This window comes from Corythoichthys intestinalis, chromosome 4 (genome assembly GCF_030265065.1).
Source record: "Corythoichthys intestinalis isolate RoL2023-P3 chromosome 4, ASM3026506v1, whole genome shotgun sequence".
NCBI classification, from domain to species: domain Eukaryota; kingdom Metazoa; phylum Chordata; class Actinopteri; order Syngnathiformes; family Syngnathidae; genus Corythoichthys; species Corythoichthys intestinalis.
In genome coordinates, this window is record NC_080398.1 from 13326528 (window position 1) to 13338876 (window position 12349).

General features: G+C 37.3%; 1 protein-coding gene across 1 annotated transcript in view; it reads left to right on the plus strand.

The window, feature by feature from the left end:
* Positions 1-10337, plus strand: part of aplp1 (amyloid beta (A4) precursor-like protein 1) — a 77819-nt gene extending 67482 nt beyond the window's left edge. The window contains exons 7-17 of the mRNA XM_057833699.1: positions 83-210; positions 1129-1209; positions 1297-1455; positions 1529-1657; positions 3871-3970; positions 4050-4217; positions 4306-4326; positions 4490-4548; positions 5898-5963; positions 6048-6191; positions 7361-10337. Coding sequence (XP_057689682.1) covers positions 83-210; positions 1129-1209; positions 1297-1455; positions 1529-1657; positions 3871-3970; positions 4050-4217; positions 4306-4326; positions 4490-4548; positions 5898-5963; positions 6048-6191; positions 7361-7459 — 1154 coding nt within the window. The 3' untranslated portion in view covers positions 7460-10337. The remainder of the gene's footprint in view (positions 1-82; positions 211-1128; positions 1210-1296; positions 1456-1528; positions 1658-3870; positions 3971-4049; positions 4218-4305; positions 4327-4489; positions 4549-5897; positions 5964-6047; positions 6192-7360) is intronic.
* Positions 10338-12349: the final 2012 nt, after the last annotated feature.

Consider the following 12349-nt stretch of genomic DNA (forward strand, 5'->3'; position numbering starts at 1 on the left):
TTAAGAACTACAAGTCTCTCTATCCGTGGTTGCCTTTAAAGCCAGCCAATGTGAAATCAGTTGTCCGTTTTCTCAACTACAGTGACAACAACTCGGCCCACAGATGGCATGGACGTCTATTTTGAGAAGCCAGCGGATGACACGGAGCATGCCAACTTCCTGCGTGCCAAAACAGACCTGGAGGAGCGGCGAATGAGGTGCATCAATGAGGTGAATTTCACAGAGTGGAGAGCAGGCTAATTATTTGCTTCTAGACAATCATCTGGACTAGCTGGACAATTTGATTAACATATTTTGGGGACTATAAATCACACTAAATTCAGTTTGGCTTGGCCTGCAAAGCACCAACGTGTGACTTATAGTCTGAAAAATACGGTAAATGCATTTTGCTGGCAGCCAATCCTGGTTTTAAACTGTATTTTGCCCACACACGCACTGGGACAAAATGCAAAATTCAAACCAAAAATCTCACAACTGTGAGCTAGATGTGCTGCTTACTCCCAGAGTTGGAATTTTCTACTGTTCATTGGTTTGTGAACCACTAATGCAACACTTTAATTACCGTGCCAGTTGATGTCTCAGGCAATTATCTGGTAACCCACAAGAGAGAGACTATAAATAGCTGTAGCTGCTCCCTATTTACAAATGCTAAAACTCAAGTACTTGAGTGAAGCTGATTTTATACGTACAAAAACAATTTGCATACAGACTGGCTATTATAGTTTTGTACTGCCGTTTTGATGAAAGTTGTTATCGCAACACAGATGACCACATTTGCATTTATCGACAGTATTTTACAGTCTATCTGTTTTCCAAATCAGCTGACAGCTTCCTGAACTGCAAGGTTGTTTTTTTTTTACTTCATTATCACATTTATTCTACATTCTACAACATTTTGCGGCAATGCATTTCGTGACTCCAGTTGGACAACCTTTCATATCACACTGAAATGTTGCATATTGTTCGATAGCAAAGTAGTCCATCCTAGTTTTATTTATATTATCAACCTCTTTCCCCTCAATATTGTAAGCAAGCTGTCTATGACTATGTATACTCTATGTAGTAAAAATGGTTAAAAATATATAAATATGTGTCTGTTTTCTGATATAAAATGTTGCCATTTCAAAGATCATGAAGGAGTGGGCCGCGGCAGATAAGGGGTCAAAGTCGAAGAATCTGCCAAAGTCAGAGCAGCAAGCCCTAAATGAGGTGAGATCGTCTTTGAACATGCCAGGTTGTAGATTGGTGGAACGTCCTGCATGACTTCTGTTATATCTGGTCGTCATCTGTCTGCAGCACTTCCAGTCTGTGCTGCAAACGCTAGAGGAACAAGTGGCGGGCGAGAGGCAGAGGCTGGTGGAGACACACTTGGCCAGAGTGGAGTCCATTCTCAACAACAACCGCCGCTTGGCCCTGGAGAGCTACCTGTCTGCAGTCGAGTCCGATGAGCCACAGGTAAGATATAAAGGTCCTATAGAGAGTGCTCTGTCACAAAATGACTGGTTTTACATTCCTACCATTCTTGTAGCCGGACCGTGTGCTACAGGCTCTGAAGCGATACATGGCCGCCGAACAGAAAGACCGAAGACACACGCTCAGGCACTATCAGCATATCGTGGCCGTCGATCCGCAGAAGGCCGAACAGATGAAATTCCAGGTGTGTGATGCTTTGAAATAGAGATGTCCCGATCGATCGGGATGCCGATCGATCTGGTCCGATCACGTCATTTTCAAACTATCGGAATCGGCAAAAAAAAATATCGGCCATGCCTTTTTTTAATATGTATATATTTTTTAATTAAATCGTTTTCTAATTGTATTTAACGTTACAGACATAATATGTTACACTCATCCAGAGGCTTTAGTTTAGGCTTAAGGTAGGGTTATCAAATTTATCCCGATAACGGCGGTAATTAATTTTTTTTTTAAATGTATCATGTTAAAATATTTAACGCAATTAATGCATGCGCTGCACGACCCACTCACCCATTGTCGCGCTCAATCTGTAATGGCGCCATTTTACCTATATAGAGAGATAATAGGCAGCGTAAAATGAGTAGAATTTTGGCAGCCTTTGGAGCCTTTTTTTAATTGGCTAAAGCCTTACACTCCCTACGATTAGAAATATCATGGGAAGCAATGTGGGAAAGCAAGGTAGCAATTCATCTTTTTCTTAACACCTTATGTTATTTCCCAACGCAGAGAAGATATATCAATTGGTAGCACTACGCACAGTCATGGTTCCACTTCCCATCATGCATTTGGGCATGGCTATAGTATCACTTACTGAAATAACAACAATAACAAATACACTAGATGGCAATATTTAGTCACAATATACAAAGTCACAAGTCTTTCTATCCGTGGATCCCTCTCACAGAAAGAATGTTAATAATGTAAATGCCATCTTGAGGATTTATTGTCATAATAAACAAATACAGTACTTACGTACTGTATGTTGAATGTATATATTCGTCCAAGTTTTATTCATTTTTTTCTTAATGCATTGCCAAAATGTATATGATCGGGAAAATTTATCGGGAATGATTGGAATTGAATCGGGAGCAAAAAAAGCAATCGGATCGGGAAATATTGGGATCGGCAGATACTCAAACTAAAACGATCGGGATCGGATCGGGAGCAAAAAAACATGATCGGAACAACCCTACTTTGAAACTTACTGCAGACCCATAGACCTCATAACCCATTGACATGACATGGGAAACGGGGCTGATTCGTAGGTGGCCTATTTTCAAAAACTTCAAATTCAAATATTTTCAAAACCAAAGCTGCAACCGACTTAAAACCAAAACAGGCACCTAACTTAGCCATATATGAGTCTCCATGAGCAGCGGCATCAAATAATTGAACATCCCCTTATCACTTTTATAAACATTAAACTATTGAAAGTTTTTTTTTTTTTTTTGTTACAAATACTACATTAGGTTATAACTGGGTCCAGTTTTAGCAACCACGTTATTAGACCATACCAACATTTGTCATATATTGTATTGTATAGGTTCACAGTTATGATGGCCGTCAAAGCTAAACCGTAACTATTATGTAGTCTGTTAGAAAAATGAGTTTGACACCTCTGAATATAACATTACGGAGCCCCTAAAGGGATATCAACACAAATAAAATAAAAATTTAATCCATCTGTTGGGCACCAAATAGTACAATATGTGGTGCGCACTAGAAACCATCTGGTGTGCACCAGGTAGTTCCCTATTATAGGCCACAAACTGCAGGCGCGCATCGGACACCAGCAATAACTGGTGGATTTACTTGATAAAATCATTGTAACAATTTGCAATTACTTTTATTAAGTCAATTTTACTGCTTGCAATATTAAGTTCAGTTCACAAGCAGTAAAATTGACTTTACTGAACTTAATATTGCAAGCAGTAAAATTTACTGCTTGATGAGTAAATCCACGATATTACAACATTATTTGCACATCGTCAGCATTACATTGTCTCGGAACGACCAACAGTTTTCTCATGGGTACCAGGTTGTTTCTGGTGCGCACCAGATAGTTTCTAGTGTGCACCACATAGTATCTGGTGGGCACCACATTGTTTCTGGGGCACACCAGATAGCTTCTAGTGCGCACCACATACTATCTGGTGGGCATCAGATTGTTTCTGGTGTGCACCAGATAGTTTCTAGTGGGCACCCAGGTGGTTTAAATTAAGTTAATTTCTGTCAATGTTCCTTTAGGGGCTCCGTAGAACATAGATGAATTGATGGCATTTGTTTGAAATTTAAATTGGTCCACTTTTGGGGTCTTTGACCTTTGAGTTTACACTGTATTCTGTGTACATTTTAGACTTGCAGCTAGACTTACAAATTCCTCTTTTTTTTCAGGTGTATACACATCTGCATGTTATTGAGGAGAGGATGAACCAGAGTCTGGCGCTGCTCTACAAGGATCCTATTTTGGCTGAGGAGCTCCATGATGATATCCGTATGACACAATTTCACACCTCGTTTGTAAAAACCCTACAAGATGTGTTTAAAATCAGTTTAATATTTGTTCCCTGTAGAAGAGCTTGTGCGGGCAGAGCGGGGAGATATCAGCGAGCTCATGACCACATCGTTTTCTGAGACGCATACAACTGAGGAGCTTTTGCCAGCTGACTGTGACGAAGAGAAGGATGATGAGGAAGAAGAGGAGAGAGAATTTCAGAATAGGCCCTACCCTCCCCGCGTTGGTATGTACTACTGGATATCTGCATCATGGTACAGGTGTCACTTTCTGTTTTTGTTTTCTTATATTTTCTTTCATCCTTGTCTCTACAGACCTGCAGACGAATAAAAAAGGTGACCAATGATTTCATATCTGTCTTTTAGTCTGAATTAATATCTGAATGATATTTTTGGGTAAACGAGATGAAATCACGGTCACTTACTTCTTGACACGTTGCAAATTAGTACTTATTTACAGCTTTGTTTACCTCCATGTTATGGTGATTTGTGTCTGTAGGAGATGAATACGACTATGCCACATCTGAGAAGACTCCTACCTATGAATATGAGGAAAAGGTATGATTTTTTTTTTCTTTTATGAGTCAAAACTCAACTTATCGTGAAAGACATATTGTATTGTGCATTTTTTTTTTTTTTTTAAAGTTTGTATAAAAAAAACTTGGCATTTGTTTATGCATAGGAAGCCAAATACCCATAGATTTTTTTTTCTTGAAGTAATGATGAATGTATTATTCATTTAGAATTAGATCAGGATTCAATTTAACGCTAAAAACAATTAAATAAATTACGGCTGTCAAAATTATCGCGTTAACGGGCATTAATTTATTTTTTTCAAGTAATCACGTTAAAATATTTGACGCAATTAACGCCGCTCAGACAGATTTAAATGACAGTACAGTGAAATGCTCACTTGTTGTGTTTTATGGAGTTTTGCCACCCTCTGCTAGCGCTTGGGTGCGACTGATTTTATAGGCTTCAGCACCCATGAGCATTGTGTAAGTAATTATTGACATCAACAATGGCGGGCTACTAGTTTATTTTTTGATTGAAAATTTTACAAATTTTATTAAAACGAAAACATTAAGAGGGGTTTTAATATAAAATTTATATAACTTGTACTAACATTTTTCTTTTAAGAATTACAAGTCTTTCTATCCGTGGATCCCTTTCACAGAAAGAATGTTAATAAAGTTAATGCCATCTTGTTGATTTATTGTTATAATAAACAAATACAGTCCTTATATACCGTATGTTGAATGTATATATCCGTCTTGTGTCTTATCTTTCCATTCCAACAATAATTTACAGAAAAATATAGCATATTTTATAGATGGTTTGAATTGCGATTAATTACGATTAATTAATTTTTAAGCTGTAATTAACTCGATTAAAATTTTTAATCGTTTGACAGCCCTAAAATAAATAATTCCACATCATTTTTGAATGTATATGAATAGTTAATCATTGTCATATAAATGTTTTATTTCTTAGTTGTCAATCAATCAAATTAACAATTATTTAAGGGGAAAAAATTCCGGAAAAAAATTAACATAATACTCCTGATATTATATCTTGGTGGAAGAGTCATTCATTACATTGAGGCAGAATTATACAGTAGTGTAGTTCACCCACACTTTTTCAAAAATAGGCAGATTTTCACTTGATGGGTAAAGTCAGCACTCCAGAAATCAAACTATCTGCTGTATACAGCACAAGCAACTTAAAAGTGAAAATTTTTAATATGTCCACTCTAATATATATATATATATAAATATATATATATATATATATATATATATATATATATATATATATATATATATACATACTTATACTTTTTTTTTTTTTTTTTTTTTGACCATGCAAGCTGTGTGATGTTCTGACGTATTCTGTTTTTTTTTTAGATCAACACCTCTGTGGAGCTCAAACAGGTTGTGTACAAGCATGATGAAATTGAGAGAGATGAACTGGTAAGAATTGCACAGTGCCATGATCAATGTTCAAGAAAATTATATAAAATGGTCATTGTCTCTTTTCATCCATCATTTCCACAGCAACCTGATGCCTTGGAGACATTTAACCGCGGTGCCATGGTGGGCTTGCTGGTGGTAGCTGTGGCCATCGCCATGGTGATGGTCATCAGTCTGTTGCTGGTGCGCAGGAAGCCTTACGGCACTATTAGCCACGGCATCGTCGAGGTAGGACAGCAGGGCAGCCAAATAGGCAACTAGAAAAGCAGTTGATCTTTTGCTGTGCTCGATGTTTGCATGAAAGATCTATCTGGCAGCTACCAGTTAAAGTAGATTGGACATCTATCGCCGTCAATGGCAGGCAATGAGTTAGTTAATACTAAACAATTAAAAAAAAAAAAAAAAAAAAAACTTAAAAAAAAAAACTGGTATTTTTTACCTGATTCCAATCCATTGAAAATGACGGGATCGGATCTGATTTCCGATCACGTGACCGGAACATCCTTTGTGTTCCTCTCTAGTAAAGTGGCTTGACTACCTTAATTTTCGGACAATAAGCCGCTACTTTTTTCCCTCATTTTTAATCCTGTGGCTAATAGTCCAGTGCAGCTTATTTGTTGATTCATTTAGGTTAATTGGTAACACTTTATTTGACAGCAGCGTCATAAGACTGTCATAACACAGTCATAATTATAACATGACACTATCATGGGTATTACAGAATGCTTATGACATATGTCATTAAAGGTCATCCGGCAAATGATGTCATTAACTCCATTTATGTCCAGTTTGGATCTTTAACATCCATTCAAAAGTGAGATAATTTCTTGCGTGACACTAAATGACATTGGTCATAAGCATGCATTAATCCTCATGACAGTGTCATGTCATAATGATTGTCATAAAACACCTCTCAAAGTGTTACGAAATACCAAAACTAGTAATTAATGAAGCAACTCTAACATTAACTGAAGAAATAATTAGCACAGAACATGGATTTTATCTGTAACACCGCAATGCATGCTAGGAGGCACGTTGGACGACAACAGTGTTAGCAGCAGGTGGCAGCAGAGGTTGACTGGCTCCCCCAAGGTAGCAATGATGGCCAAATGAAGCTTCTTGAAGCAATGAAGCTTTGCAGCCAATTGGTTCAAAGTTTCACGGTGTTTCATTTGGTCCTATGACAGTCTTATGATGCCGCTGTCAAATAAAGTGTTACAGGTTTATATCTGTCGGTGTAAATATCTCATAATACAGTGAGGACAGCTGCGCCTTCTAGTCCAGTGCGGTTTATCTATGAAATAATGCCGTTTTCGTGTCAAATTTGGTGGGTGGTGGCTTATAGTCTGAAAATTACAGTAGTTTGTGATTATTGAGCTCATGTTTGTCCCAATCAGGTGGACCCTATGCTGACCCCAGAGGAACGACAGCTCACCAAAATGCAGAACCACGGCTACGAAAACCCCACTTACAAATTCTTTGAGCAAATGAACTGAGTTTGTAGCAAGTCGGCCGCTGGTTTTGTCCCATCGTCACGGTGATGCACCAACCACACCGCCTGTAATGGATTGACAACACCGAGATCGCATCAATTTCCTGGATAAGCTCAGTCTTTAGTCCATACCTATTGTAAATGACCAACGACATCAGTCATCTTTACCGAAATGTGAATAGTGAAATAGAACACCTCACCTGCTGTAATCTCCATTGGATTAGATCCTGCTGCGTACTGTCAAAAAAATTCCCATTGAAACAACCATCAGAGTGGCATGACTTGACCTACTGACACACCATAAACTGAATGGTGCATCGCGCTTTTAAAAAATTTATTTTTCCATAGTCAACTACATATCGTTTCACATACTGTAGATATAGTGTAACTGTGTAGATGAGTGTGATAGGAAGCCTGGTTATCCTCATTTAGCATCAAATGACCAATTAAACTAAATTGTACTTAATCATCTCCAATGAGGTCGAATCAATATCATTTAAATTTACTTTGGAGTATTAGCCATCAGCTTTTTTTTTTTTTTTTTTTAATAAATTGGCAAATATACAGTAAAGTATTCAGTTTAGCTTCATTAAGTTTATTTGTACTGCTACCTAAATAAGTGTAAAATAGAATATAGATTTAATGAAAGCATGAGAACTCGGTGTATGAAGCTGCTGTAACTATTTGTGTTGTTGCCGTCACTGCTTCCTAAAAAGTCGCCGTTTCAAACGGACACTGTAAATAACACAGGTTGTACACTTAGGCCCCAAATGATTTATACCCAATTCGGATTGTGAGTTATTTGCAAAACATCTTCTGCATGGAAATGACACTACAGGATAGCAGAATTTGACATGGAACAGTTGTGTCAGATATTTTTAAATGTTATTTTTTAGCATTTTTATGAAAGCGTCCTCCAATAACAACACTAAAATAATTCAGAACTTGTCCAACTTTTCAAAAGTTATACTGAACACTGGACTTAGGGGGTTAGGGTTGAATATTGTGTGAATGGCTACTTGAATGACAAAAAGTGGAATAGAATGGGGTGGGTAAGGATTAGATATGTATGTCTGTATTGCGGAAAATTTGGAATCATTTTGAACAAAATTCTTATTAATCTCTCGACACAACTTTAATCACTCCTCCACTTTCTTGTGTCATTTTTTCCAACCAGAAGATTATCTGTTCACGTTGTCAAATGTATGATTCATTCAGGGCTTAAGTGTATCCACCATGTAGTTAAACGTCCTAGTAGACGTTTCTGACTCATTGGTGTAACGGAATGATACATCAACGTAGTGCGTTGTGCTGTAAATGAGAAGGAGAAGCATTTTCCTTACATGGCTGATTGAAAACGGACTGTTGTAAAAAACCAGCACAAGACGACACAGTAACTTCTTTCTGAATGTATTTAAGGTAGTTGTTGAGATTCCATTCTCTTAGTTACTGACTTTATTTCGCCTGCTGCCATTTCCAGAGTAGTGACGTTAGGCCACGCGACATGCATTGACACTCTCGTCATCACTTTGTAGCAGCCTGCTCATTATTTGTCAGGTGAGTGTCAAGGCTGAGGAATCAAAAAGCGGAAGGTGTAAAATACAGAGTGCAGTATATTGTGTCAGTGTGTGTGTATTCAAGCCTAAAAACACAGCACACGTAGTTAATGTAAGTAGTGATAGTATGTCATTAAGCTACTTGTCTTGACATCCTAATGCGGATTATTAGCACTCTATCGAAGCTTTGATCCCTCTCTTTCCTCCTGTTAGTCGTGTGCGTGTCAATTTAGGAAGCCACTTAAAAGGGTCACGTTGCAGGACGTGCAGATAATGCAAAAAAAAAAAAAAATTTAAAAGAACACATAACAGCATTGTGATGGTGTGTTTCACGAGGCTGGTTGTGTTACGATGGGTCACAGCCTTTGTATAATTTGTACAGCTATGTTAGTGAATGTCCACAGTTTAATGATACTACTGAAACCATAGATGAGAATAAGCTTGCCTGTTTTTATTTCGATTGCAAAAACCACCACCGAGGGTTCCCTACCAGCATTTAGCAGACGTAGTAAGGTATGTAATACCGTAGTTACCCCAATCACATCTATACATGTGTCCTCTGTTCAGTTCTCTCCCTGTGAAATATTAAAATTGTCTGAGATTTTAATTGCTGCGTTATTGCCTTTTACAATGCTGTGTTTTAGATGTAATTATATTGTATTTTTTATTTATACTGGACATAATAATCAGTTGGTTCAAGGGTCATGCTTTTCACGTGTCATTTTAGGAGCTTGTATATTAAAGCAATGATGTGTTTAAGATAAATGTGAGTCAGGTGTTTGCAGCCTAATTGACAGCAACAATGCGGCACTAAGCACAAGCCATCAAATTGCCGTGTCTGCCTAGGAATGGCTATTTTAAGACATTTCCTCAATTAATCAATGAAATATTTGTTATTTGGCAATGTTATTTTAATAGGAATTTTCTTGGTTGTGTCATAGCTGACATCTCCTCAGATATAGCTTAATTGCCATGACTGGTGTGGGTCTTTTTGAGACTGAATCGAAAGTGCTTCTGCTGGTGGGAGCAAATAGTGCACTCTATTTTGCCTCACTAGCTCCAAGTTGTGACAAATCATCAATCAATTGAATACTAAGTATCAATTGTTATGCCCATCCCTGGCTTGCGCACACATCGGTTCTATATTACTACTGAGAGGAAATCCTTTTTCTCAACTCATATGATCCTTTAACCAAAGCCATGCAGCAAGAAGAAGTAGATATTTTAATTTGATAAGAAAAGGTGTTTTCTCTGTTGTGTAATTGTAACTGCAAGCAATCAATCCAAGCTAATTGATAGTGTAATAAAATTGAATGACCCATAAAATGTTGTGTTCTTTTGTGTTTCCTTTTCTATCTTGACACATCGCCAGAGGTGGGTAGCGTAGCTAAAGATTTTACCCAAGTAAGAGTAGCGTTACTTTTAAATAACATTACAAATGTAAAAGTAGTCATCCAAAAATTTACTCAAGTACGCGTAAAAAAAAAAGTATTCGTTGAAAAAAATACTCAAGTAATGAATAATAGTGTGACTTAACTTCAAACAATGTCTGTTTTTTTAATATTAGCATTTTTTTTCAACAAAACTTCATTGACATGAACTGTTATTATTATACTGTACTATAACCTATTACATGACCATATTAGGCCAAAAAGATGACACATAAATCATTGAATTCAGACCAGAACAACACTATGAAACATCACCCGTCCAAACATACACGGAGATTAAGGGGATCCCTGGTGGCCCAAAATGTCATCGCATATGACTGACTTTCCAATATATGAATTTAAAATTAAGACTTTGCAGGTAAATGTTTTCTAGAAAAGTTGTAAAGCAATAAAACAACAAAAATGAATGAAATGTACAAAAAATATATATTTTTTTTATAATAGGTCAAAATTAACAGATCATGTGACTAGCACCTCAGAGACGGTCATTTGCTTTGCTTAGCCGGAAAAAAAAAAACACCTGAGGGCAGAAAAGGCAAGATGGATATACTAGGCCTGTCGCGATAACAAATTTTAGTGTGCGATAATTTATCTCATAAATTATTGCGATATTATTGCACCCCCCCCTTTTTTTTTTTAAAACAATTTACAATAAGACAGTGAGAATACAGTATATATTAATAGATCAAGTACACCCATTTAAACGCGATAAATATTTACTCTTAAATTCAAAAATACTTTTTAAGAAATCACAACTATAAACAATAGAGCCTCTTAAGTAAAAGACAACAATATTGATATCGCACAGAAACACAGAATAAATAAATGTGTTTCTCAAGGAAAAAAAAAAAAAATTGCACTCAATAACTTAAGCATTTAGGCAAATGAAAACTTTTCCCGTCATAGCTTCTACAATGTGTTCCATAGGGATGCAACGATACAGTTAAGTCACGGTTTGGTACGATTTTCGATACGGGGGGGACACGATTTTCGATCCGATTCAATACATTTAATGCTCTGAAAAAAAAAATAGCAATTATATTTTTTGTTTCTTTTTTTTTTTTTTTTAATTAAATTGCCATCATATAAACATGCATTTTAGTGCATAATATTTATGTGCTTACTTCTTGCTGATCTGAAAAAGTTTTGTATGAATGTGCTGACAACAATTTTTACTGTTTGTAAAGTGAGGCGGGACACACTGTTGATTGCTACAGCTCTCTTAGCAGCTAGGTTTACTACATGAGCAAGACATCCTATTTGTGGTCCGAATCCATCTGTGTCACGTACTGAGTTAACAATATTTGCAACATTATCTATAGTCACTGGTATGGATTGATTTGGCCTTCCTAACTTCCATTCAGTCATGACAATTTAGAATTCATCGATGTAGTATATGGACTACGTGTCCCATAATCACTCTGGGCTCACGTAGCCAATGGCATGGGACGTAGCCCATCTAGTTTGCTATTTCATGATATCTAGTGTGTGCGCGCATTTAAAAAGTTAGCAAACACCGCTGAAGTCACGTCTGCTCATTACTGCACAACACATATGACAATCGACTTTATTTAAACAGGACGAGTTTGAAGCACAGCGCTCTTAATTTGCCACTCAATGTTCATCATTTCCATTCAGCTGTCGGTTGTCAAAGAGAGGTTGTTCGTAGCAGCCAAGTCGGTAACAATGTTTTGGCGGTCTTCGTTGTAAATATCCGGCGTTGTGCCGAAAAATAGCCGCCCCGCGTGAAATGTCACCCCTGACGGGAGCGCCCACACATCAACAACACCGGCACGCCGGAGATGGTCCGCAGTCAATCCGAAGCACTGACGCGGCCATTATACGTGGAAACAATAGGATATAATGGGAACAATTGGCTCCGGCGCT